Here is a 25,491-nt window from a genome sequence, read left to right on the forward strand (position 1 = left end):
TTCTCCTTCAAATCCAGGAACTCTTGCGAGAAAAAGTGATCCCCCATGTACCTCAGCAGGACTTAGGCAGAGGTCATTACTCTCGCCTATTCCTCATAAGGAAACCCTCAGGGAAATGCAGACTGATCATAAATTTAAAACCCTTGAACCGGGTCATTAAGTATCGGAGGTTCAAGATGGAGTCAGTCAAGACCGCAATCCCTCTTATTGGGCAAGACTGGGTGATGGCAATGATAGACCTAAGGGACGCCTATTATAACGTTCCAATCCATCCGGATCACAGGAGGTTCCTCAGGTTCGCGATCTCCCAGAACCGCAGTATCACTCACTACCAGTTCAATGTGCTTCCCTTCGGAGTATCCTCGGCCCCGAGGGTATTCTCGAAAATCATGAGAGAAGCGGTCATCTTCCTACGTCTTCAGGGAATCTGCCTGGTCCCTTACCTAGACGATCATCTTATCATGGCTCCTTCAACATCTCAGCTGAACCAAGATGTATCAAAAACTCTAGATATTCTCGAGTCCCTGGGCTGGATCTCGAATCTCCAAAAGTCGGACCTACAACCATCCACAAGGAAGAAATTCCTGGGGATTCTCTTAGACTCAGAAAAAAGGATGTCCTTCCTTCCCGAAGATCGTCAGCGCGATCTTTGCCAAAGAATCTCCAGATTCAAACAACAAAGATCCCCAACCCTGAAGGAGTTCGTGTCCATTCTAGGATCCCTAACTTAGTGCATTCAGGCGGTATCCTGGGCCCAGGCACACGGACCCTCCAGACTCATGTTCTCCTATATTCTCGAAAGTATCGAAACACTCTGTCCAGGAGAATCCCTCTTCCCAGACACATGAAGTCAGCCTTCTTGTGGTGGCTAAAAGGCCGGAACCTTTGGCGAGGGGTAAGCTGGGATCAGCTCCCTCTGAAAGTGCTTCACATAGATGCCAGCCGAAGAGGTTGGGGTGCCGTGGTGGAACAAACATATTTTCAGGGTCTATGGCCCTCAGACATAAGTTCCAAATCCTCCAACCTGAGGGAATTAAAGGCAGTAGAGGAAGCGCTGGTAGCCGCCTCATCTCTAGTCCAAGGCCATCATATTCGTGTCTACTCCAACAACGTGACGACTGTGGCTTATCTTCGTTACCAAGGAAGCACGAAGTATACTAGTCTGAAGCTAGTGGCAGCACGGATATTTCGCTGGGCGGAAAAACACCTCCTTTCAATCTCCACGGTACATATGAAGGGTTCAGACAACACCAAAGTGGACTTCCTCAGCAGGAAAGACATACATCCTGGAGAATGGTGCCTGAACCAGGAGGTTTTCCTAGCCTTAACCTCGAGATGAGGAACCCCGGAGGTCGACTTGTTTGTGAATGTCCAAAACGCAAAGTCAAAAACATATTTCTCCCTTGGCCCCTTGCAGGGGGCTCTGGGAATGGATGGTCTCATTCATCCATGGACCTTCAACTTGGCTTACGCCTTCCCCCCAATTCCGATGTTGTCAAAGACGCTGCAGAAAATCCGGTCAAAGTCACAACAATCCTGATTGCCCCATTGTGGCCAGGTCGGAGCTGGTACAGCGCCTTGAGGGGAATGACCAAAGAAGGTCTCATTCTTCTTCCTCAAAGATCCGATCTCCTTGTTCAGGGTCCCCTCCTTTATCCGGATCTCAAAAAGTTGAATCTAGCTGCTTGGCTACTGAGACCAACATTCTAAAAGCCAGAGGTATCTCCGATAGGGTTATCCAAACTCTCCAAAAGAGTAGGAAACTGGTGACTAATGCCATCTATAACAAAGTATGGAAGAAGTTCTCTTCCTGGTATCTTCCCAGTGTCCCTGATCCCTTCCATCCCAACATTTCTCAAATCTTAAGACTTCCTCCAGAAGGGATTATATCTTGGACTCTCCCCGAGTATTCTAAAAGTCCAGGTATCGGCCCTTAGTTCCTTTTTTGACCAGGATCTAGCTGGCCATAGCTGGATCAAAAGATTCAAAACTTCAGCAAGTAGACTACGTCCTAGTCTCCCTAGTCGGTTTCCCCCCCCCCCCCCCCCTTCCCGGGACCTAAATTTGGTACTCAATAGTTTGACTCATCCACCCTTTGAGCCCTTGTCTTCTGTGCCCCTTAAAATTCTAACACTTAAAACGGTGTTCCTGGTCGCAGTTACCACATCTAGATGCATAGGAGAATTGCAAGCCTTGTCAGTTCAAGAACTGTTCATATCTGATAGCATAATCCTACGACTAGAAGCCGCCTTTATGCCCAAAGTCGTTTCGGATTTTCATAGGTGTCAGGATGAGGTTTTGCCCTCATTTTGTTCAAACCCTTCCAACGAGAAGGAGGAAAACTTCCATACCCTGGACGTCCGCAGGGTAGTTCTCCATTACCTGGAGCAGTCCAATACTTGGAGGGTCGACCAGAATCTATTTATCCAGTTCTCAGGACAGAATAAAGGGAATAAAGCAGCTAAGAGCACGATTGCAAGCTGGATAAAACAAGCCATATGCCTTGCATATTCGGCAAAAGATCTCCCTCCGCCGATCTTGCTGAAGGCCCATTCTACCCGGTCGGTTTCCACGTCATGGGCAGCAAGAGGAAACACCTCATCAGAACAGATATGCAGAGCCGCCACATGGTCTTCTGTTCATACCTTCACCAGACATTACAGGCTAAATTTTGGCAGGGATCTGACCTTCGGCAGACATGTTCTACAGGCCGTGGTCCCTCCATAAAGAAATTAACGTTAGTATATCTCCAAGGTGACTGTCGTGGAAGGTGACTAGAGAAAATGGAATTAGACTTACCGGTAATTCGGTTTCTAGGAACCTTCCACGACAGCACAAATTTCCCTCCCTATCTGATATTCACCGGTTGATTCCTGCACTTTAGTAGTAACTATTCACGCTACTATGGCCAGAAAAAACACTGGAGATAGCAGGAAGGGGAGGGTTATTTAACCTCTGTTCCTGTCCCCCATTAGGGCGGGGAGACATCCTCCAAGGTGACTGTCGTGGAAGGTTCCTAGAAACCGAATTACCGGTAAGTTTAATTCTATTTTTTTTGCAATTTCACCGCACTAAGAATTTTTTTCCCCCGTTTTCGAGTAGATGGTATGGTAACACCAATAATGTCATTCAAAAGTACAACTCGTCCCACAAAAAACAAGCCCTCACATGGCCATATTGACGGAAAAATAAAAATGTCATGGCTTTGGGAATAAGGGGAGCGGAAAACAAATGCAAAAACGAAAAAAGGGTGAAGGGGTTAAAGGGAACCTGTCACCAGAGTTGTGCACAGTAACTTAGTGTCACTTCGGCGCCATTATACTGATTAAAATGATACCTTGGTTGATGAAATCTGTCATGTGGTTGTTTTATCTTTATTTGTATTTTTGAGCTAATGTTATGCTCGTGCTTCGGGGCGGGGCTTTGGGGGGTCTTCATGTGGTGCTTGCTTGAAAATGGCGCTTGCGCAGTAGCATCTATCGGCGATCGCCATCTTGCTACAGAAGAAAAAAATTCCTTCTCCAAGATGGTGCCACCAAGCCTATGCTTTTGCCAGTGACGCTATCTTGGGGGATTTTTTTTTTCTCCAGCAAGATGACGCTGCATGCGCAGTAGCAGCTATCGGATCATAATACTAAATTATGGTGCTTCTTCCGATGTTTTCACTGTGTCACATAGTTGTCGATTTACATGTAGGGTATTGGTGCACTCAAAAGAAATGTTCCTTTAAAAGAAAAAATTAACATGATCTAATAAATATATATTTTTTTAATATACGTACGCGAAGCTGGATATCATTTTTGTTCCTTCCATGTCCAGTATAAGCTCCCACATAGCTCCTCCCCCCTCCATACAGGGTTATTTGATCCCTTGCTGATTTTGTAAGTTTGCCCACTGACAGACATGAACAGTCTATAATTTTAAGGGTAGGTTAATTTTAATATTGAGAGATAGAATAAAAATAAAATCCAGAAAATCACATTGTATAAATGATTATCAACTTGTTACCTGCATTAAAGGCAGCTGTCTTACTTTGTCACCTTTATAAAAGACTCCTGTCCACAGACTCAATTAATCAGTCACACTCTAACCTCTACAACATGGGCAAGATCAAAGCGCTTTCTAAGGATGTCAGGGACAAGATCATAAACCTGCAAAAGCTGCAAAAATGGGCTACAAAGCCATACGTAAAACGCTGGGTGAGAAGGAGACAACTGTTGGTGCAATAATAAGAAAATACAAAATGACTGTCAATTGACATCGTTCTGGGGCACTATGCAAAATCTCACCTTGCGGGGTTCCATGATCATGAATGAGGAAGGTGAGAGATCAGCCAAAAACTACATGGGGAGAACTTGTTAATGATCTCAAGGCAGCTGGGACCACAGTCACCAAGGAGACCATTGGTTACACATTACGCCGTAAAGGTATAAAATCCTGCAGTGCCCTGAAGGTCCCCCTGCTCCAGAAGGCGCATGTGCAGGCCCGTCTGAAGTTTGCCAATGAATACCTGGATTGTTCTGTGAGTGATTGGGAGAAGGGGCTGTGGTCAGATGAGACAAAAATTGAGGTCTTTGGCATTAACTCAACTCGCCGTGTTTGGAGGAAGAGAAATGCTGCCTATGACCCAAAGAACACCGTCCCCACTGTCAAACATGGAGGTGAAAACATTATGTTTTGGGGGTGTTACTCTAAGGGCACAGGACTACTTTACCGCATCAATGGGAGAATGGATGGAGTCATTTACCGTAAAATCCTGAGCAACAACCTCCTTCCCTTCGCCAGGACATTAAAAATGGGTCGTGGCTGGGTCTTCCAGCAAGACAACGACCCAAAACATACAGCCAAGGCAACAAAGTAGTGGCTCAAAAAGAAGCACGTTAAGGTAATGGAGTGGCCTAGCCAGCCTCCAGACCTTAATCCCATAGAAAACTTATGGAGGGAGTTGAAGCTCCAAGTTGCCAAGCCACAGCCTCAAATCTTAATGATTTAGAGATAATCTGCAAAGAAGAGTGGACCAAAATTCCTCCTGACATATGCGCAAACCTCATCATCAACTACAAACATGTCTGACTGCTGTGCTTGCCAACAAGGGTTTTGCCATTAAGTATTAAGTCTTGTTTGCCAGAGGGATCAAATACTTATTTCTCACTGCAAAATGCAAATAAATTTATATAATTCAAGCAATGTGATTTTCTGGATTTTAGTTTTGATATTCTATCTCTCCATGTTAAAATTAACCTACCCTTAAAATTATAGACTGTTCATAACAGTGGGCAAACTTACAAAATCAGCAAGGGATCAAATACATATTTCCCCCACTGTACCATACAGTTATATGAAAAAGTTTGGGCACCCCTATTAATCTTAAGCTTAATGTTTTATAAAAATTGTTTTTTTTGCAACAGCTATTTCAGTTTCATATATCTAATAACTGTTGGACACAGTAATGTTTCTGCCTTGAAATGAGGTTTATTGTACTGACAGAAAATGTGCAATCTGCATTCAAACAAAATTTGACAGGTGCATAAGTATGGTCACTCCACCAGAAAAGTGATATTAATATTTAGTAGATCCTCCTTTTGCAAAAATAACAGCCTCTAGTCACTTCCTGTAGCTTTTAATGAGTTCCTGGATGAAGGTATTTTTGACCATTCCTCTTTACAAACAGTTCCAGTTCAGTTAAGTTTGATGGTTGCCGAGCATGGATAGCCCTCTTCAAATGATCCCACAGATGTTCAATGATATTCAGGTCTGGGGACTGGGATGGCCATTCCAGAACAGTGTAATTGTTCCTCTGCATGAATGCCTGAGTAGATTTGGAGCAGTGTTTTGGATCATTGTCTTGTTGAAAGATCCATCCCCTGCGTAACTTCAACTTTGTCACTGATTCATGAACATTATTGTCAAGAATCTGCTGATACTGAGAGGAATCCATGCGTCCCTCAACTTTAACAAGATTCCCGGTGCCGGCATTAGCCACACAGCCCCAAAGCATGATGGAACCTCCATCAAATTTACTGTGGGTAGCAAGTGTTTTTCTTGGAATGCTGTGTTTTTTGGCCGCCATGCATAACGCCTTTTAATATGACCAAACAACTCAATCTTGGTTTCATCAGTCCACAGGACCTTCTTCCAAAAAGAAATTGGCTTCTCCAAAAGTGCTTTTGCATACCTCAGCCGACTCTGTGGCGTGCTTGCAGAAACGGCTTCTTTCGCATCACTCTCCCATACACCTTCTCCTTGTGTAAAGTGCGTTGTATAGTTGACCGATGCACAGTGACACCATCTGCAGCAAGTTGATGCTGCAGCTCTCTGGAGGTGGTCTGAGGATTGTCCTTGACTGATCTCACCATTCTTCTTCTCTGCCTTTCTGATGTTTTTCTTGGCCTGCCACTTCTGGCCTTAACAAGAACTGTACCTGTGTTCTTCCATTTCCTTACTATGTTCCTCACAGTGGAAATTGACAGGTTAAATCTCTGAGACAGCTTTTTGTATCCTTCCCCTGAACAACTATGTTGAATAATCTTTGTTTTCAGATCATTAGACAGTTGTTTTGAGGAGCCCATGATGCCACTCTTCAGAGGAGATTCAAACAGGAGAACAACTTGCAAGTGGCCACTTTAAGTAGCTTTTCTCATGATTGCATACACCTGGCTATGAAGTTCAAAGCTCAATGAGGTTAAAAAAAACAAAAAAAGTGCTTTAGTAAGTCAGAAAAAAGTAGGTAGGAGTATTTAAAACAAGAAAATAAGGGTGCCCATACTTATGCACCTGTCAAATTTTGTTTGAATGCAGATTGCACATTTTCTGTTAGTACAATAAACCTCATCATTTCAAGGCAGAAACATTACTGTGTCCAACAGTTATTAGATATATGAAACTGAAATAGCTGTTGCAAAAAAAACAATTTTTATAAAACATTAATCTTAAGATTAATAGGGGTGTCCAAACTTTTTCATATAACTGTATATACATGCAAAAGTCGCAGGTCTGCGACTAAAAAGCTGTTTGATTATTTTCATATTTCCGTGTATTTTGGTGTATTGATTCCTTGTGTTCTTCTGCCCAAACAAATCTCTTCTACTTGTTGCCTGTCCTTTGCAGTGGTTTCCTAGCAGCAATTTTAACATGAAGGCCTGCTGCACAAAGTCTCCTCTTAACAGTTGTTGTAGAGATGTGTCTGCTGCTAGAACTCTGTGTGGCATTGACCTGGTCTCTAATCTGAGTTGCTGTTAACCTGCGATTTCTGAGGCTGGTGACTCAGATAAACTTATCCTCAGAAGCAGAGGTGACTCTTGGTCTTCCTTTCCTGGGGCGGTCCTCATGTGAGCCAGTTTCTTTGTAGCGCTTGATGGTTTTTGCCACTGCACTACTTAGCTGCTTTTTTCTTGCCATAATACAAATTCTACCAGTCTCTTCAGTAGGACTATCAGCTGTGTATCCACCAGACTTCTGCACAACACAACTGATGGTCCGAACACCATCTATAAGGCAAGAAATCCCACTTATTAAACCTGGCAGGGCACACCTGTGAAGTGAAAACCATTCCTGGTGACTAGCTCTTGAAGCTCATCAAGAGAATGCCAAGAGTGTGCAAAGCAGTCATCAAAGCAAAAGGTGGCTTCTTTGAAGAACCTAGAATATAAGACATAATTTCAGTTGTTTCACACTTTTAAGTATATAATTCCACATGTGTTAATTCATAGTTTTGATGCCTTCAGTGTGAATGTACAATTTTCATAGTCATGAAAATAGAGAAAAATCTTTAAATGAGGTGTGTCCAAACTTTTGTTCTGTACTGTACATAAGAGTATCACAAATATATAAAAATCAGGCTCACAAATTTCTATGAAAGTCAAATCCAATGTGGCACAATCACAATTCCTCATTAAATTATCTAGCACTATATTGCGCAAACCGAATATGTGCCACCAAAATAGCTTATATCAAAGTAGTGCCCAGCAACCTAGTAACTTCAAAGCTGTTCCTCATCAACCAAGGTATCATTTTAATCAGTATAACGGCGCCAACCTGACACTTTCTTTAGGTTACTGCGTACAGTCCTGCCAATAGATTCCCTTTAAGAGTGGTCATCTCCATATATAACTAATAAAGTTGCACACTGTATTTTTTTAACCCCTTTACCCCCAAGGGTGGTTTGCACGTTAATGACCAGGCCAATTTTTACAATTCTGACCACTGTCCCTTTATGAGGTTATAACTCCGAAACGCTTCAACGGATCCTGGTGATTCTGACATTGTTTTCTCGTGACATATTGTACTTCATGATAGTGGTAAAATTTCTTTGATAGTACCTGCGTATTTGTGAAAAAAACGGAAATTTGGCGAAAATTTCTCAATTTTCAAACTTTGAATTTTTATGCAATTAAATCACAGAGATATGTCACACAAAATACTTAATAAGTAACATTTCCCACATGTCTCCTTTACATCAGCATAATTTTGGAACCAATTTTTTTTTTTGTTAGGGAGTTATAAGGGTTAAAAGTTGACCAGCAATTTCTCATTTTTACAACACCATTTTTTTTTAGGGACCACGTCTCATTTGAAGTCATTTTGAGGGGTCTATATGATAGAAAATGCCCAAGTGTGACACCATTCTAAAAACTGCACCCCTCAAGGTGCTCAAAACCACATTCAAGAAGTTTATTAACCCTTCAGGTGTTTAATAGGAATTTTTGGAATGTTTAAATAAAAATGAACATTTAACTTTTTTACACAAAAAATTTACTTCAGCTCCAATTTGTTTTATTTTACCAAGGGTAACAGGAGAAAATGGACCCCAAACATTGTTGTACAATTTGTCCTGAGTACGCTGATACCCCATATGTGGCAGTAAACCACTGTTTGGGCGCATGGGAGAGCTCGGAAGGGAAGGAGCGCCGTTTGACTTTTCAATGCAAAATTGACAGAAATTGAGATGGGACGCCATGTTGCGTTTGGAGAGCCACTGATGTGCCTAAACATTGAAACCCCCCACAAGTGACACCATTTTGGAAAGTAGACCCCCTAAGGAACTTATCTAGAGGTGTAGTGAGCACTTTGACCCACCAAGTGCTTCACAGAAGTTTATAATGCAGAACCGTAAAAATAAAAAATCATATTTTTTCACAAAAATTATATTTTTGCCCCCAATTTTTTATTTTTCCAAGGGTAAGAGAAGAAATTGGACCTCAAAAGTTGTTGTCCAATTTGTCCTGAGTACGCTGATACCCCATATGTGGCAGTAAACCACTGTTTGGGCGCATGGGAGAGCTCGGAAGGGAAGGAGCGCCGTTTGACTTTTCAATGCAAAATTGACAGGAATTGAGATGGGACGCCATGTTGCGTTTGGAGAGCCACTGATGTGCCTAAACATTGAAACCCCCCACAAGTGACACCATTTTGGAAAGTAGACCCCCTAAGGAACTTATCTGGATGTGTGGTGAGCACTTTGACCCACCAAGGGCTTCACAGAAGTTTATAATGCAGAGCCATAAAAATAAAACAAAATTTTTTTCCCACAAAAATTATTTTTTAGCCCCCAGTTTTGTATTTTCCCTAGGGTAACAGGAGAAATTGGACCCCAAAAGTTGTTGTCCAATTTGTCCTGAGTACGCTGATACCCCATATGTGGGGGGGAACCACCGTTTGGGCGCATGGGAGGGCTCGGAAGGGAAGGAGCGCCATTTGGAATGCAGACTTAGATGGAATGGTCTGCAGGCGTCACATTGCGTTTGCAGAGCCCCTAATGTACCTAAACAGTAGAAACCCCCCACAAGTGACACCATTTTGGAAAGTAGACCCCCTAAGGAACTCATCTTGATGTGTTGTGAGAACTTTGAACCCCCAAGTGTTTCACTACAGTTTATAACGCAGAGCCGTGAAAATAAAAAATCTTTTTGTTTTCCCACAAAAATTATTTTTTAGCCCCCAGTTTTGTATTTTCCCAAGGGTAACAGGAGAAATTGGTCCACAAAAGTTGTTGTCCAATTTGTCCTGAGTACGCTGATACCCCATATGTGAGGGTAAACCCCTGTTTGGGCACACAGGAGAGCTCGGAAGGGAAGGAGCACTGTTTTACTTTTTCAACGCAGAATTGGCTGGAATTGAGATCGGACGCCATGTCGTGTTTGGAGAGCCCCTGATGTGCCGAAACAGTGGAAACCCCCCAATTATAACTGAAACCCTAATCTAAACACACCCCTAACCCTAATCCCAACGGTAACCCTAACCACACCTCTAACCCTGACACACCCCTAACCCTAATCCCAACCCTATTCCCAACTGTAAATGTAATCTAAACCCCAACCCTAACTTTAGCCCCAACCCTAACTGTAGCCCCAACCCTAACCCTAGCCCTAACCCTAACCCTAGCCTTAACCCTAGCCCTAACCCTAACCCTAGCCCTAACCCTAGCCCTAATGGGAAAATGGAAATAAATACATTTTTTTTATTTTTCCCTAACTAAGGGGGTGATGAAGGGGGGTTTGATTTACTTTTATAGCGAGTTTTTTAGCGGATTTTTATGATTGGCAGCCGTCACACACTGAAAGACCCTTTTTATTGCAAAAAATATTTTTTGCAATACCACATTTTGAGAGCTATAATTTTTCCATATTTTGGTCCAGAGTCATGTGAGGTCTTGTTTTTTGCGGGACGAGTTGACGTTTTCATTGAAAACATTTTCGGGCACGTGACATTTTTTGATCGCTTTTTATTCCGATTTTTGTGAGGAAGAATGACCAAAAACCAGCTATTCATGAATTTCTATTGGGGGAGGCGTTTATACCGTTCCGCGTTTGGTAAAATTGATAAATCAGTTTTATTCTTCGGGTCAGTACGATTACAGCGATACCTCATTTATATCATTTTTTTATGTTTTGGCGCTTTTATACGATAAAAACTATTTTATAGAAAAAATAATTATTTTTGCATCGCTTTATTCTCAGGACTATAACTTTTTTATTTTTTTGCTGATGATGCTGTATGGTGGCTCGTTTTTTGCGGGACAATATGACGCTTTCAGCGGTACCATGGTTATTTATATCTGTCCTTTTGATCGCGTGTTATTCCACTTTTTGTTAGGCGGTATGATAATAAAGCGTTGTTTTTTGCCTCTTTTTTTTTTTTTCTTACGGTGTTTACTGAAGGGGTTAACTAGTGGGGCAGTTTTATAGGTCGGGTCGTTACGGACGCGGCGATACTAAATATGTGTACTTTTATTGGTTTTTTTTTTTATTTAGATGAAGAAATGTATTTATGGGAATAATATTTTTTTTTTTTTCCATTATTTTGGAATATTTTTTTATATTTTTTTTACACATTTGGAAAATTTTTTTCTTCCTTTTTTACTTTGTCCCAGGGGGGGGGGGACATCACAGATCAGTGATCTGACAGTGTGCACAGCACTCTGTCAGATCACTGATCTGACATGCAGCCTTCACAGTGCCTGCTCTGAGCAGGCTCTGTGAAGCCACCTCCCTCCCTGCAGGACCCGGATCCGCGGCCATCTTGGATCCGGGGCTCGAGCAGGGAGGGAGGTGAGGAGACCCTCGCAGCAACGCGATCACATCGCGTTGCTGCGGGGGGCTCTGGGAAGCCCGCAGGGAGCCCCCTCCCTGCGCGGTGCTTCCCTGCACCGCCGGCACATCGCGATCATGTTTGATCGCGGTGTGCCAGGGGTTAATGTGCCGGGGGCGGTCCGTGACCGCTCCTGGCACATAGTGCCGGATGTCAGCTGCGATAAGCAGCTGACACCCGGCCGCGATCGGCCGCGCTCCCCCCGTGAGCGCGGCCGATCGGCTATGACGTACTATCCCGTCCAGGGTCAGATAAGCCCAGGGCACCTCGACGGGATAGTACGTCTAAGGTCACAGAGGGGTTAAAGGCTAAAGCATGTAAACATGACATATAAGAAACTTGAATTGCATTACTGCTCTGGAAAAATAGGAAAAGACAAAGATTCATAGCACATATTTTGGATAATCTATGTATGCCAAGTGGCCAACGACAAGGCAATCTTCCTTGCTGGGACCTATCCTATTGTTAGTCTTCCCCCGTGCCTACATTTAAATGGGTAGGTAGGATCCTGCTGAAATTAAAATCGCCACAGGCTGATGGGTGGTGGAGTGCTCTGCCAGAGGGCCCATGTATACAAACACTAAGGCCATATTCACTTGTTCAGTATTTGGTGAGTTTTTACCTCAGTATCTGTAAAGGTACCTTCACACTGAGCAACTTTACAACGAGAACGACAGCAATACGTGACGTTGCAGCGTCCTGGATAGCGATCGTGTTGTGTTTGACACGCAGCAGTGATCAGGATCCTGCTGTGACATCGCTGGTCGGAGCTGAAAGTCCTGAACTTTATTTGGTCGTCAGGTCGGCGTGATTTGTCATGTTTGACAGCAAAAGCAAAGATGTCTGCAATGTTTTTTCACAGAGCTAACAACCAGCAAGAACGATAAGTATGTCACTGGATCGCTCCTGCATCGTTCTGGAGTTGTTGTGTTTGACATCTCTACAGCGACCTAACAGCGACGCTGCAGCGATCTAGTTTAGGTCGGATCGCTGTCTATATCGCTGGAGCGTCGCTAAATGTGACGGTACCTTAAGCCAAAACCAGGAGTGGTGATAAATACAGAAGTGGTGACGTGTTTCTATTATACTTTTCCTGTGATTGTTCCACTCCTGGTTTTGCCTTACAAATACTGATCGTCACTTCCAAAGAGAAGACTGGATTGAGCTGGCGCATACAAAGAGTTTTTTGGCCTATTTTCTAGACCAGTAATGCAATTCAAATTTCACATATTTCATGTTTACATGCTTTATCCTTTATTTAAAAAAAAACAAAAGAAAAAAAACAGTGCAACTTTGTTAGTTACATATGGAGATAGCTACATTGCTCAGGGATGTTGGTTTTGAAAGAGTCTAATCAGTGACCAATGACTCTCTTTGGACAGGTGTCTGCGTATATTATGACAAGCTACAGCTCAGATGAGTATACAGCTAAAATACTAAATTTTGCATAGATCAAATACCATTGCTAATCGAGAGCACGCATTCCTGATATGGACAGCCCTATTATGGGTGACTGATATTGCAGCGCCCTGTCCTGTTTTGCCATCATGCAGTAGGATCATGAGATAAATATAAATATATATACACACACTGCACAAAAAAATAAAGGGTACACTAAAATACCACATCCTAGATATCACTGAATGAAATATTTCAGTTGCACATCTTTATTTATTACATAGTGGAATGTATTAAGAACAATAAAACATAAAAATGATCAATGTAAATCAAAATGAATATCCCATGAAGGTCTGGATTTGGAATTATACTCAAAATCAAAGTGGAAAATCAAAATTACAGGCTGATCCAAATTCAGTGGAAATGCCTCAAGACAAGGAGATGATGCTCAGTAATGTGTGGCCTCCACATTCCTGTATGATCTCCCTACAACATCTGGTCATGCTCCTTATGAGGCAGCAGATGGTCTCCTGAGGGATCTCCTCCCAGACCTGGAATAAAGCATACACCAACTCCTGGACAGTCTGTCATGTGACGTTGGTGGGTGGTGCGAGACATGATGTCCCAGATGTGTTCAATCGGATTTAGGTCTGGGGAACGGGCGGGCCAGTCCATAGCTTCAATGCCTTCATCTTGCAGGAACTGCTGACATGCTCCAGCCGCATGAGGTCTGGCATTGTCCTGCATTAGGAGGAACCCAGGGTCAACCGCACCAGCATATGGTCTCACAAAGGGTCTGAGGATCTCATCTCGGTACCTAATGGCAGTCAGGCTACGTCTGGTGAGCACATGGAGGGCTGTGTGGCCCTCCAAAGAAATGCCACCCCACACCATTACTGACCTACTGCCAAACCGGTCATGCTGAAGGATGTCGCAGGCAGCAGATCGCTCTCCACGGTGTCCCCAGACTCTGTCACGTCTGTCACATGTACTCAGTGTGAACCTGCTTTCATCTGTGAAGAGCACAGGGTGCTCAGACACTGCTTCTCAGTCATAGTATGCATCTGGCAATATATTTCAGAATCCATGACTCAAGTGTTGAGGACAGATAAAGAGATATAGGCTATGTGCACACGTCGGGATTTCTTGCAGAAATTTCCTGAACAAAAACTGACATTTTATGCAAGAAATCCGCATGCGGATTTTTCGCAGATTTCTCGTGTTTTTTCTCATTTTTTTTGCGTTTTTTTGGAGGTTCTGGGATGCAATAATTTAGTGGGAAATCCGCAAAATCAATTCAATGAACATGCTGCATTTTTTTCCGCAATGCTTTTTTTTTTTTTTGTGGAAAAAAACGTAACATATGCACAAAAATTGCAGAATGCATCCTAAATGATGGGAGGCATATGTATGCGTATTTTAAGCGTTTTTATCACGTTTTTATAGCGGAAAAACGCGAAAAATCCAGAACGTGTGCACACAGCCCTAAGTAATACAGAACTTATTTATTTAAGATTGTCTAATTATTTATATTTTTACTTTACAGAAAATGATTCTCATGAAAGCCAGGATGTGGCTGCTGTGCTCTATCCTTTATTTGTTTATATCCATCTTGACATGGTTCAGAATTGCCTAAAAAGTATGGTGGATAGCTTCTATAGTCGTTTCCATGGAATGTTTCTTCAGAATCCAGTGCAGCGAGAGATAATTGAACAGCTTCAAACCACAATGACCATGCAAGATATACACTCCAATGTTAAGTTGCAAGCCTTCTTAGATAACAAGTATGTTGTCAGCCTTCAGGAAGACAGCTATAATTATTTCCTTCGCTATCTCCAAAGTGATGACAATATTGCCCTACTGAAGGCTCTGACATTACACATCCATTTAGATATTCAGCCAATGAAGAGAGCAGAGTACCAACTATATGGATGTAACAGTTTTTCTACAAGAGGAGGAAATGGTAATCTTGAGGCGCAGGATGTTCCAGCTCCAATTCTCCAAAATGAAGCAAAACTTGAGGAGCTGCAAGAATGTATGAAAAGAGTTAAAGATGGGCCACCTTCGCTTACAACTGTGTGTTTTTATGCATTTTACAACACTGAAAATTTGCTGAACACAGCTGATGCTTCTCCTAACGGTAGACTACTTGTTGCTGGTTTTGATAACTCCTTAATAAAACTGTGGAGTCTGAGAACAAAAAAACTTAAAACCGAACGGAATGGAGTGGATGTTTCCCGCATACAGCTATCTAGTGATATTCTAGAAGAGGTAAGGTTTCATGCTTGTACTTCAATCCAAGGGATAAGGTTTCTCCTTGCGGAGAGTGACATGTCAAGCATGCCGAGGTGAGGAGAGTTAAAAGCCACAGTGCTCCTCTGGGAAATCTGCAAATTGTCTCTTCAGAGAGGAAGAGAACTAGAACTCTAGTGCCACCTATTGGAAGTAGCAATTCTAACAGTCACTATAGACTCTCTAACGAGCCTTGTCAGATAACTTGGCATAAAAGCCAAAATCTCAATTTGCAGACCCTGTTTTGGGATTCTTCCCCTCATCACTGCAAAGTGTGAACTGTGGTTTGGCTGAGTGAGAGGCATCTAACTGGGATCTAAGGGTAACGTTGCTGATTCTAAGAATTTATTCTGTCTTACCACTTTTACTACACTGTGAACAGCACACAAAACGGTCACAAATTACTTTTTTGGTCTACCTTCCAAAAATCAGAATAGAAAGTGATCAAAAATGTTATGTGCTTGAAAATGTTAATAAAAACATCCACTTGTTCCACAAAAGAAAAGCAGTCACATGACTATGTCACCACAAATATAGAAAAATTATAGCTATCAAAATGTGGCAAAGGCCCTACTCAGGTCTGTCATCTGTCAAGGGGAATACATGGGCTCTGGAAAAGTAAAAAATAAATAAATTGCTGTCACAAATTGACCCCTCACTTCTGAGTACCCATGTGCCTAAACCGCATTGCTATGATAGCCCGCTTAAAGGGGCATTCCATCTCCAAGATCCTAGCCCAGCATGTAGTGGGTATAAAGGTACCGTCACACTAGATGATATCGCTAGCGATCTGTGACGTTGCAGCGTCCTCGCTAGCGATATCGTCCAGTGTGACAGGCAGCAGCGATCAGGATCCTGCTGTGCTGTCGCTGGTCGGGGAAGAAAGTCCAGAACTTTATTTCGTCGCTGGACTCCCCGCAGACATCGCTGAATCAGCGTGTGTGACACCGATTCAGCGATGTCTTCACTGGTAGCCAGGGTAAACTTCGGGTAACTAAGCGCAGGGCCGCGCTTAGTAACCCGATGTTTACCCTGGTTACCATCCTAAAAGTAAAAAAAACAAACACTACATACTTACCTACAGCCGTCTGTCCTCCAGCGCTGTGCTCTGCACTCCTCCTGTACTGGCTGTGAGCGTCGGTCAGCCGGAAAGCAGAGCGGTGACGTCACCGCTCTGCTTTCCGGCCGCTGTGCTCACAGCCAGTACAGGAGGAGTGCAGAGAAGCAGAGCGCCGGGGACAGACAGCGTTAGGTAAGTATGTAGTGTTTGTTTTTTTTACTTTTAGGATGGTAACCAGAGTAAACATCGGGTTACTAAGCGCGGCCCTGCGCTTAGTTACCCGATGTTTACCCTGGTTACCGGCATCGTTGGTCGCTGGAGAGTGGTCTGTGTGACAGCTCTCCAGCGACCAAACAGCGACGCTGCAGCGATCCGGATCGTTGACGGTATCGCTGCAGCGTCGCTAAGTGTGACGGTACCTTAATAATATTAGCAAATACCTCCAATTAGAAATGTACTAAAATTCTTAACATTTGCTATGTCTCTTTCCTCATGTGCTGGCATTGCAGGACCCTCCGTACCCATGGTTGCGACCACTGGTAACTAGCTGTCACTAAATCAATGGGAATTTTCTCCTGAAAAGCTTGTTAAGAGGGAGCATGGAAGTGCTAGATGTATGTGTGAAGTGGATAGGATGATAACTGTTTCTTCCCATAAATCTGTCAGTAGAGTAGCCTGGATGAAAAGCAGGGTTACTGGAGATAAGAAACCGTGTAAATTAGAGAAACAATAGTATTTCTATTTCCCAAGGCCAGAATAGTACAATATGTGCTATATGGCATGAGCTTGAGAGAAGGCACAGCGTGGAAAGCTAATGCCCCCTTTTTGTTTCGGTTTCATTAAAATGTCCCCACAAAAACGTGGGCATCTAACTGACCATACAACTGTGCAGGAACTGCAACATAAATTATCCCAGCCATTTAAGGGTCTAGCTGTAGGTATGGTCTGAAAGATACAAAAGCCTTGTCAGAATGTTCATTTTTAGTATGTTTACTCCTTCAAACCAGGAACATTCTTTCACAGTCCATGAATTCAGACCTTTCTGAACTTTATAAAATAAGGGTTTAAATTTAAAATCAAATAAACAGACAAGATCCTTACGTATCTGGATTCCCAGATATTTTATGCCCAGTGTTGGTTGTGCAAAAGGTAAATTAGATTAGATGGATTCCTGTATAGCATTTAACCCCTTCCCGACATGCGCCATACATATACTGCTCTGCAGGATCTGCATTCCCGCAAACCGCACGCGGAGTACGGCGGGATCGGGTACGGGTGATGCTCTGCAGCAATGCCCACAATCGGTGCTAGCACCAATCGCGGGAATTTAACCCCTCTGGTGCTGCTGTCAGTAGTACCAGAGAAATGGAGGCGAATCGTGCAGGGAGACCTCCAGTCGCAAGATGGCCGCAGGGTCTTTCAGGGAATGTGGCGTGTCTGCTCAGAGCAGAACCTCAGATGCCTCCTTCCCTGTCTGTCAGACGCTGCTCTGATGCTCGGCTGTGCAGAAGCAATGCAGAGCATCAGATCAGCAATCTAATGCTATACAGTTATGTCCCATCTTAGAGCAATGTAAAAAAAAAGTTAGAGTGTAAAAATATATATATTTTTTTAAATCCCCAAATAAAGAACAAAAAAAAACATTTTTCCAATTAATACATATATTTATGTAAATAAAAAAATAAACAAAGTACACATTCAGCTGTGGCAAAAATTAAATGACCTTCACATCAAAACCCTGTCATGGCCATTCCAATCTCCAGACCTGAACCCCTTTGAAAACCTCCGGCATGTATTCAAGAGGATGATGGATAGTCACAAGCCATTACACAAAGAAGAACTGCTTAAAGGGAATCTGTCACCCCAAAATTGGCCTATAAGCTAAGGGTACCGTCACACAGTGCAATTTTGATCGCTACGACGGCACGATTCGTGACGTTCGAGCGATATAGTTACGATATCGCAGTGTCTGACACGCTCCTGCGATCAGGGACCCCGCTGAGAATCGTACGTCGTAGCAGAACGTTTGAAACTTTCTTTCGTCGTCTAGTGTCCCGCTGTGGCGGCATGATCGCATGGTGTAACATATATCGTATACGATGTGTGCATAGTAACCAACGGCTTCTACATCGCACATACGTCATGAAATTATCGCTCCAGCGTCGTACATTGCAAAGTGTGACAGCAGTCTACGACGCTGGAGCGATATTGTTACGATGCTGGAGCGTCACGGATCGTACCATCGTAGCGATCAAAATGCCACTGTGTGACGGTACCCTAAGGCCGCCGGCATCAGGGGCTTATCTACAGCATTCTGTAATGTTGTAGATAAGCCCCTGATGTAACCCGAAAGATAGGGGGGGGGGGGGCGGGCGAACCGATGGGTGTTGCTTGCCTTGGTCCGATGCCTCCCATCTTCTTATGATCGCTGCCCTCCTGCTTGCTTCATGGCTCCCCGGCATTGTGCTCCTGCGCAGGGGTACTAATCTACCCTGTTGTGGGCAGAGGAAAGTACTGTAGTGCGCAGGTGCTGAGAATTGCACTGCAGTACTTTGCTCTGCCCTCAACAGGGCAGATAAGTACGCCTGCGCAGAAGCGTGATGTCGAGGAGCCATGAAGCAAGCAGGAGGGCGGCAATTATAAGAAGATGGGAGGCGCCGTACCGCGACACCCATCGGGCCGGACCCCCCCCCCCCCCGGGTGAGTAAAATAAAACTTATTTATCTTATCTTTCAGGTCGGATCGGGGGCTTACCCACAGCATTATGGAATGCTGTAGATAAGCCCTGAAAGGCGGTGGCCATATCTTATATCGGCCAAACCTGGTGACAGTTTCGCTTTAACCACCAGGTCCTGATTGAAACTTCAATTCCAAGCTGTAAATGTTGGCCCAGACCCCGATACCCCATGCATGGCTGACTGCTGCCATGCCATTAGCAAATTTCTACTGTGGGTCATTTGATGCCACTTTTCGTGGTGTCTGGCACTAGTTTTAGCTGTTTGGGAAGCTTTTGTCACGCCTTAAATTGTTGTCTATACATTTAGTTTTGTCTCCCATCTATAATATAACGCTGGGAGCGTCACTCTGTCCGAAGCCTCTATAGACTGCGCAAGCGCAAGCGCCGGCGCAGTCTGGGCCTCACAGAGCGACGCTCCCGGGAGATCGCGGTATGCGTAAGCACTGAACGCATACCGCGATCTCCACCGGAGAGTCAGGGACCGCCAGGAGAGAGGGTAAGTATACTCACCTTTCCCGGTTCCAGCGCTGCTTGCGGCTCCGGCTCCTCTGCTCCCGGCTCCGGAGGGCGCGGACTGCGCAGGCGCCGATTCCTGCTGCCGGAATCGGCGCCTGCGCAGTCCGCGCTTTCCGGCGCCATTTTCTTGAAGACATACCTGCAGTGGAGCCGGACGATAGGTGAGTATGGTATTTTTTTTTTTTTATATGGCAGCAGCATTCGGGGGCATACACACTGGAGCAGGGGGCATATAATACAATGGTGGCGCAGGATGGAAGCAGCACATGACAGAACGGGCGCAGGATGGCAGCAGCACATGACAGAACGGGCGCAGGATGGCCGCAGCACATGACAGAACGGGCGAAGGATGGCAGCAGCACATGACAGAACGGGCGCAGGATGGCCGCAGCACATGACAGAACGGGCGCAGGATGGCCGCAGCACATGACAGAACGGGCGAAGGCTGGCAGCAGCACATGACAGAACGGGCGCAGGATGGCAGCAGCACATGACAGAACGGGCGCAGGATGGCAGCAGCACATGACAGAACGGGCGCAGGATGGCAGCAGCACATGACAGAACGGGCGCAGGATGGCAGCAGCACATGACAGAACGGGCGCAGGATGGCAGCAGCACATGTCAGAACGGGCGCAGGATGGCCGCAGCACATGACAGAACGGGCGCAGGATGGCAGCAGCACATGACAGAACGGGCGCAGGATGGCCGCAACACATGACAGAACGGGCGCAGGATGGCCGCAGCACATGACGGAACGGGCGAAGGATGGAAGCAGCACATGACGGAACGGGCGCAGGATGGCAGCAGCACATGACGGAACGGGCGCAGGATGGCAGCAGCACATGACGGAACGGGCGCAGGATGGCAGCAGCACATGACGGAACGGGCGCAGGATGGCAGCAGCACATGACGGAACGGGCGCAGGATGGCAGCAGCACATGACGGAACGGGCGCAGGATGGCAGCAGCACATGACGGAACGGGCGCAGGATGGCAGCAGCACATGACGGAACGGGCGCAGGATGGCAGCAGCACATGACGGAACGGGCGCAGGATGGCAGCAGCACATGACGGAACGGGCGCAGGATGGCAGCAGCACATGACGGAACGGGCGCAGGATGGCAGCAGCACATGACGGAACGGGCGCAGGATGGCAGCAGCACATGACGGAACGGGCGCAGGATGGCAGCAGCACATGACGGAACGGGCGCAGGATGGCAGCAGCACATGACGGAACGGGCGCAGGATGGCAGCAGCACATGACGGAACGGGCGCAGGATGGCAGCAGCACATGACGGAACGGGCGCAGGATGGCAGCAGCACATGACGGAACGGGCGCAGGATGGCAGCAGCACATGACGGAACGGGCGCAGGATGGCAGCAGCACATGACGGAACGGGCGCAGGATGGCAGCAGCACATGACAGAACGGGCGCAGGATGGCAGCAGCACATGACAGAACGGGCGCAGGATGGCAGCAGCAAATGACAGAACGGGGACGCAGGATGGCAGCAGCAAATGACAGAACGGGGACGCAGGATGGGAGCAGCAAATGACAGGATGGGAGCAGCAAATGACAGAATGGAGGCGCAGGATGGGAGCAGCACATGACAGAACGGGGACGCAGGATGGGAGCAGCAAATGACAGAACGGGGACGCAGGATGGGAGCAGCAAATGACAGAACGGGGACGCAGGATGGGAGCAGCAAATGACAGAACGGGGACGCAGGATGGGAGCAGCAAATGACAGGATGGAGCAGCACATGACAGAACGGGGGCGCAGGATGGGAGCAGCACATACCAGGATGGAGACCATATACCAATAGCTAGTTGAATATAATGGGGTTCCAGTACGTTTGTCGAACAGTTTGGCGAATCCAAAACGAACCTTGAAAGGTTCACTCAGCTCTACTTATAACTTCCTGTAAAAAAAAAAAAAAATGTTGGCCCGTGCAAAATTTTTGCACATGGTGGTCGGGGGCGCAGGCAATTTCCGAAAAAGCAAGCTGGTCAAATGTAAATGTATTTAATGATGATGAGCACAGACAGGTATTTATATATGTAGATTGTTAATACAAAAAATTGGTTTGATAAGTAGAGGCCAATAAAATGTCTTAGCAGAATAAAATATCGCTGTTATAAAACCACCTCAAACACAACATGGGGGGGTGATAATGTCAGTCTAAGTGACTTTTTGATTGTAAGTATCGCTTGCGCAAACACGTATATTTTTGAAGCTTCGCACTCTTGAAAATACCACGGACAACTAGCCGTGTGAGAATACTGGTTTGGGTAGGAACATGCCAGCTGTTTGAAGCATTTGTCCCTGTGCTTTATTAATGGTCATTGCAAATGCCGCTTTGACTGGGAATTGCTTTCTGCTCAGGTGGAAAGGCATAGTTGGATCAGAAGGTGTGACGTTAATTCAAGGTATGATAACGGTTTTAGCGGAATTAATGACTTTTGCAGTGATTGTGTAATTGCCTAAATTAGTCATGACTAATCTCACTCCATTGATGAGTCCTTGTTTAACGTAAAGATTTCTTAGCAACATGATAATCATTTTTTTTTTTTTTTCAAGACCAACTTATGAGGGGGTAAGCCGGAAGGGTTTAAGGAATTGAGAAACTCTAAGGCAGTGATTGTCAACCTTTTTTGAGCCGCGGCACACTTTTTATACTTAAAAAATCCCGGGGCACACCACCAACCAAAATGGCACAAAATGGTGCGTCCAGGTTTGAGATGAAAGTCTGCAGTCATTCTATGTGACTGCAGGCTTCTGAATTCACAGCGCAAGCACTGCACACTTTTAGGATTCTCCCTTGCCGGTGGCCAGTGGACGGTCATGCCAGCACAGTATGTGATTTGGCTACTTCTGGCCACATTCCAACTAGACGTGTCCGGCCTCAGTCAATTCATTTTCATTGAATGAGGCCACACATGTCTAGTCAGCACGTGACCGCATGTATGCAAACCGCCAACATCAGAGAATTATGATAGCAGTGTGCACTGTGAGAATTCAGAAGTCTGCAGTCACATAGTATGACTGCAGACTTATCATAACCTTGGACATCCCCTTTAATGTTCCTAACAAATAAAAATATGAGAATTAGTATCACAAAAAAACACATTTACATCCAGGTACCTGATAGATGACGTTGTTTCTGGAGTTGCCTCTTTCTTTTCATCTTCACCTTGTCCAGATGCCATGATGACTCTTCTCATCCACCGGCAGAGCTCGTTTCTGCAGACTTCCATCTTCTCCTGTCTTCTGCAGCACATACCGACACAACACCCTTAAAGATAGCATTGTTATTATAATGCTCCGGAATAAAAATATCTGCCCTAGGCTGAGCCCCTGAGTAAATAATTGCCCCTCACTTTATTCCCAGCACATAATATGACCCTCACTGTCCCTCTTATGGTACATGCCATCCACACTGCCCTCTCTCTTTTCCATACTTCACACTGCCTTCTCATACTGTGTCCCTCCTAGAGAGCCCAGTCTCTCTACTGTGCCCCTTCATTACACTCCTCCTACTTGGCATACTGTCTCCTCCTGGCTGTTACCCTCACACTACTCAGTATCTATTCTGTGTCCACTCACACTTTCATCCCCCCATACTGTCTGCACACATTTCTAATAGCCTCCTCATGTACATCCCCCCCCTGCTAACATACCCCTTTGCTCTCTCCATATTTCCTCCTCACACATTCCCCCGACTCCCCATACTGTCCTCACACATCCCATCACCGTTGCTCCCAATACTGTCAGCACACATTTTTCCCCTCGCTACTGTGTCCACCCCCATCTCCCCACTCACCCCCACAGAATATATTCACTCCCCTTCCGATAGAATAAATCCATCCCCTTCCACAGAATAAATGCACCCTGCCCCACACATGCTAAATAAATTCCAGCCCCCCCACGTACACACTGAATAAATCCCACACACTGAATAAATCTCCCCCACACACACTGAATAAATCCCCCCCACACACACTGAATAAATCCCCCCCAAACACACTGAATAAACCTCCCCCACACACACTGAATAAATCCCCCACACACACACTGAATAAATCCCCCCCACACACACTGAATAAATCCCCCCCAAACACACTGAATAAACCTCCCCCACACACACTGAATAAATCCCCCCCACACACTTAATAAATCCCCCCCACACTCTGAATAAATCCCCCCACACTTAATAAATCCCCCCACACACACTGAATAAATCCCCCCCACACACTTAATAAATCCCCCCCACACACTTAATAAATCCCCCCACACTCTGAATAAATCCCCCCCACACACTGAATAAATCCCCACACACACTTAATAAATCCCCACACACGCACTGAATAAATCCCCACACACACTGAATAAATCCCCACACACACTTAATAAATAACCCCACACACACTGAATAAATCCCCCCCCACTGAATAAATCCCCCCCCCCCAACACACTGATTAAATCCTGACTCCCCCAAACACTGAATAAATATTCCCCATAAACCCACCCCACGCTGAATCTTCGGTGTCTTCAGCTCCACAACTACAGGAGCACTTACCACCAAGTCTCTTCTTTCTCCTGCGCGCTGGATAGTGACGTCAGCAGCGTGATCACATGACTTGATCACGCTGCTGGCGTCGCTCTGACTCAGCGGTCAGAGTCTCAATTGTACTCGCAGCTGGTAGATGTCTGCGAGTACGATTGTTCTCCGGGAGCCGGCGCGCTGCAGCTTCTCTGTGCCGGCTGTCAGCTTGACAGTCGGCACAGAGAACAGCTGACTCCCGTTCCCCGCGACACACCCGACCATGTGTCGCGGCACATTAGTGTGCCGCGGAACACTGGTTGAAAATCACTGCTCTAAGGGGTATAACTGTTGATGTTGTGGATCCTCACATAGTACAGTATCGCAACTTAGATGAACTTAATCATTAATTGCTGTACAATTTTCATTTTTTGGACAGAAAATTGCAGTTAAATAGAAGTCTGAAACATTTTGTTCATTGATTTTGGGTGGCTTTAAAAACAGTGCTAATTAACCCCTTTCTGCCATTAGACGTACTATTCCGTCCATGTGGGGTGGGCTTTACTTCCCAAGGACGGAATAGTACGTCATAGGCGATCGGCCGCGCTCACGGGGGGAGCGCGGCCGATCGCGGCCGGGTGTCAGCTGCTTATCGCAGCTCACATCCGGCACTATATGCCAGGAGCGGTCACGGACCGCCCCCGGCACATTAACCCCCGGCACATCGCGATCAAACATGATCGCGATGTGCCGGCTGTGCAGGGAAGCATCGCGCAGGGAGGGGGCTCCCTGCGTGCTTCGCAGAGACCCCCGCAGCAACGCGATGTGATCGCGTTGCTCCGGGGGTCTCCTACCTTACTCCCTGCAGCAAATCCCGGATCCAAGATGGCCGCGGATCCGGCTCCTGCAGGGAGGGAGGTGGCTTACCAAGTGCCTGCTCAGAGCAGGCACTTGGTAACGCTGCAGCGCTGTTTGACAGATGGGTGATCTCTCAGAGTGCTGTGCAAACTGGCAGATCACCGATCTGTATTGTCCAACCCCCCCACCCTGGGACAAAGTAAAAAAGTAAAAAAATTTTTTTACAAGTGTTGAAAAAAAAAAAAAAAAAATTATTCCCATAAATACATTTCTTTACCTAAATAAAAAAAAAAAAAAAAACAATAAAAGTACACATATTTAGTATCGCCGCGTCCGTAACGACCCGACCTATAAAACTGGCCCACTAGTTAACCCCTTCAGTAAACACCGTAAGAAAAAAAAAAGAGGCAAAAAACAACGCTTTATTATCATACCGCCGAACAAAAAGTGGAATAACACGCGATCAAATAGACTGATATAAATAACCATGGTACCGCTGAAA

The 25,491-nt window shown here is 45.3% G+C and overlaps 1 protein-coding gene across 3 annotated transcripts in view; it reads left to right on the forward strand.

Moving 5' to 3' along the window:
• The window catches only part of TAF5L (TATA-box binding protein associated factor 5 like), a 118,331-nt gene that overhangs the window by 72,384 nt on the left and 20,456 nt on the right, over nucleotides 1-25,491 (forward strand). For all 3 annotated transcript variants that reach the window (XM_069769315.1, XM_069769316.1, XM_069769314.1), the window contains one exon: nucleotides 14,531-15,255. In XM_069769315.1, the coding sequence (XP_069625416.1) occupies nucleotides 14,531-15,255 (725 nt within the window). The remainder of the gene's footprint in view (nucleotides 1-14,530; nucleotides 15,256-25,491) is intronic.

The sequence above is a fragment of the Ranitomeya imitator genome, chromosome 5, assembly GCF_032444005.1.
Source record: "Ranitomeya imitator isolate aRanImi1 chromosome 5, aRanImi1.pri, whole genome shotgun sequence".
NCBI lineage: Eukaryota > Metazoa > Chordata > Amphibia > Anura > Dendrobatidae > Ranitomeya > Ranitomeya imitator.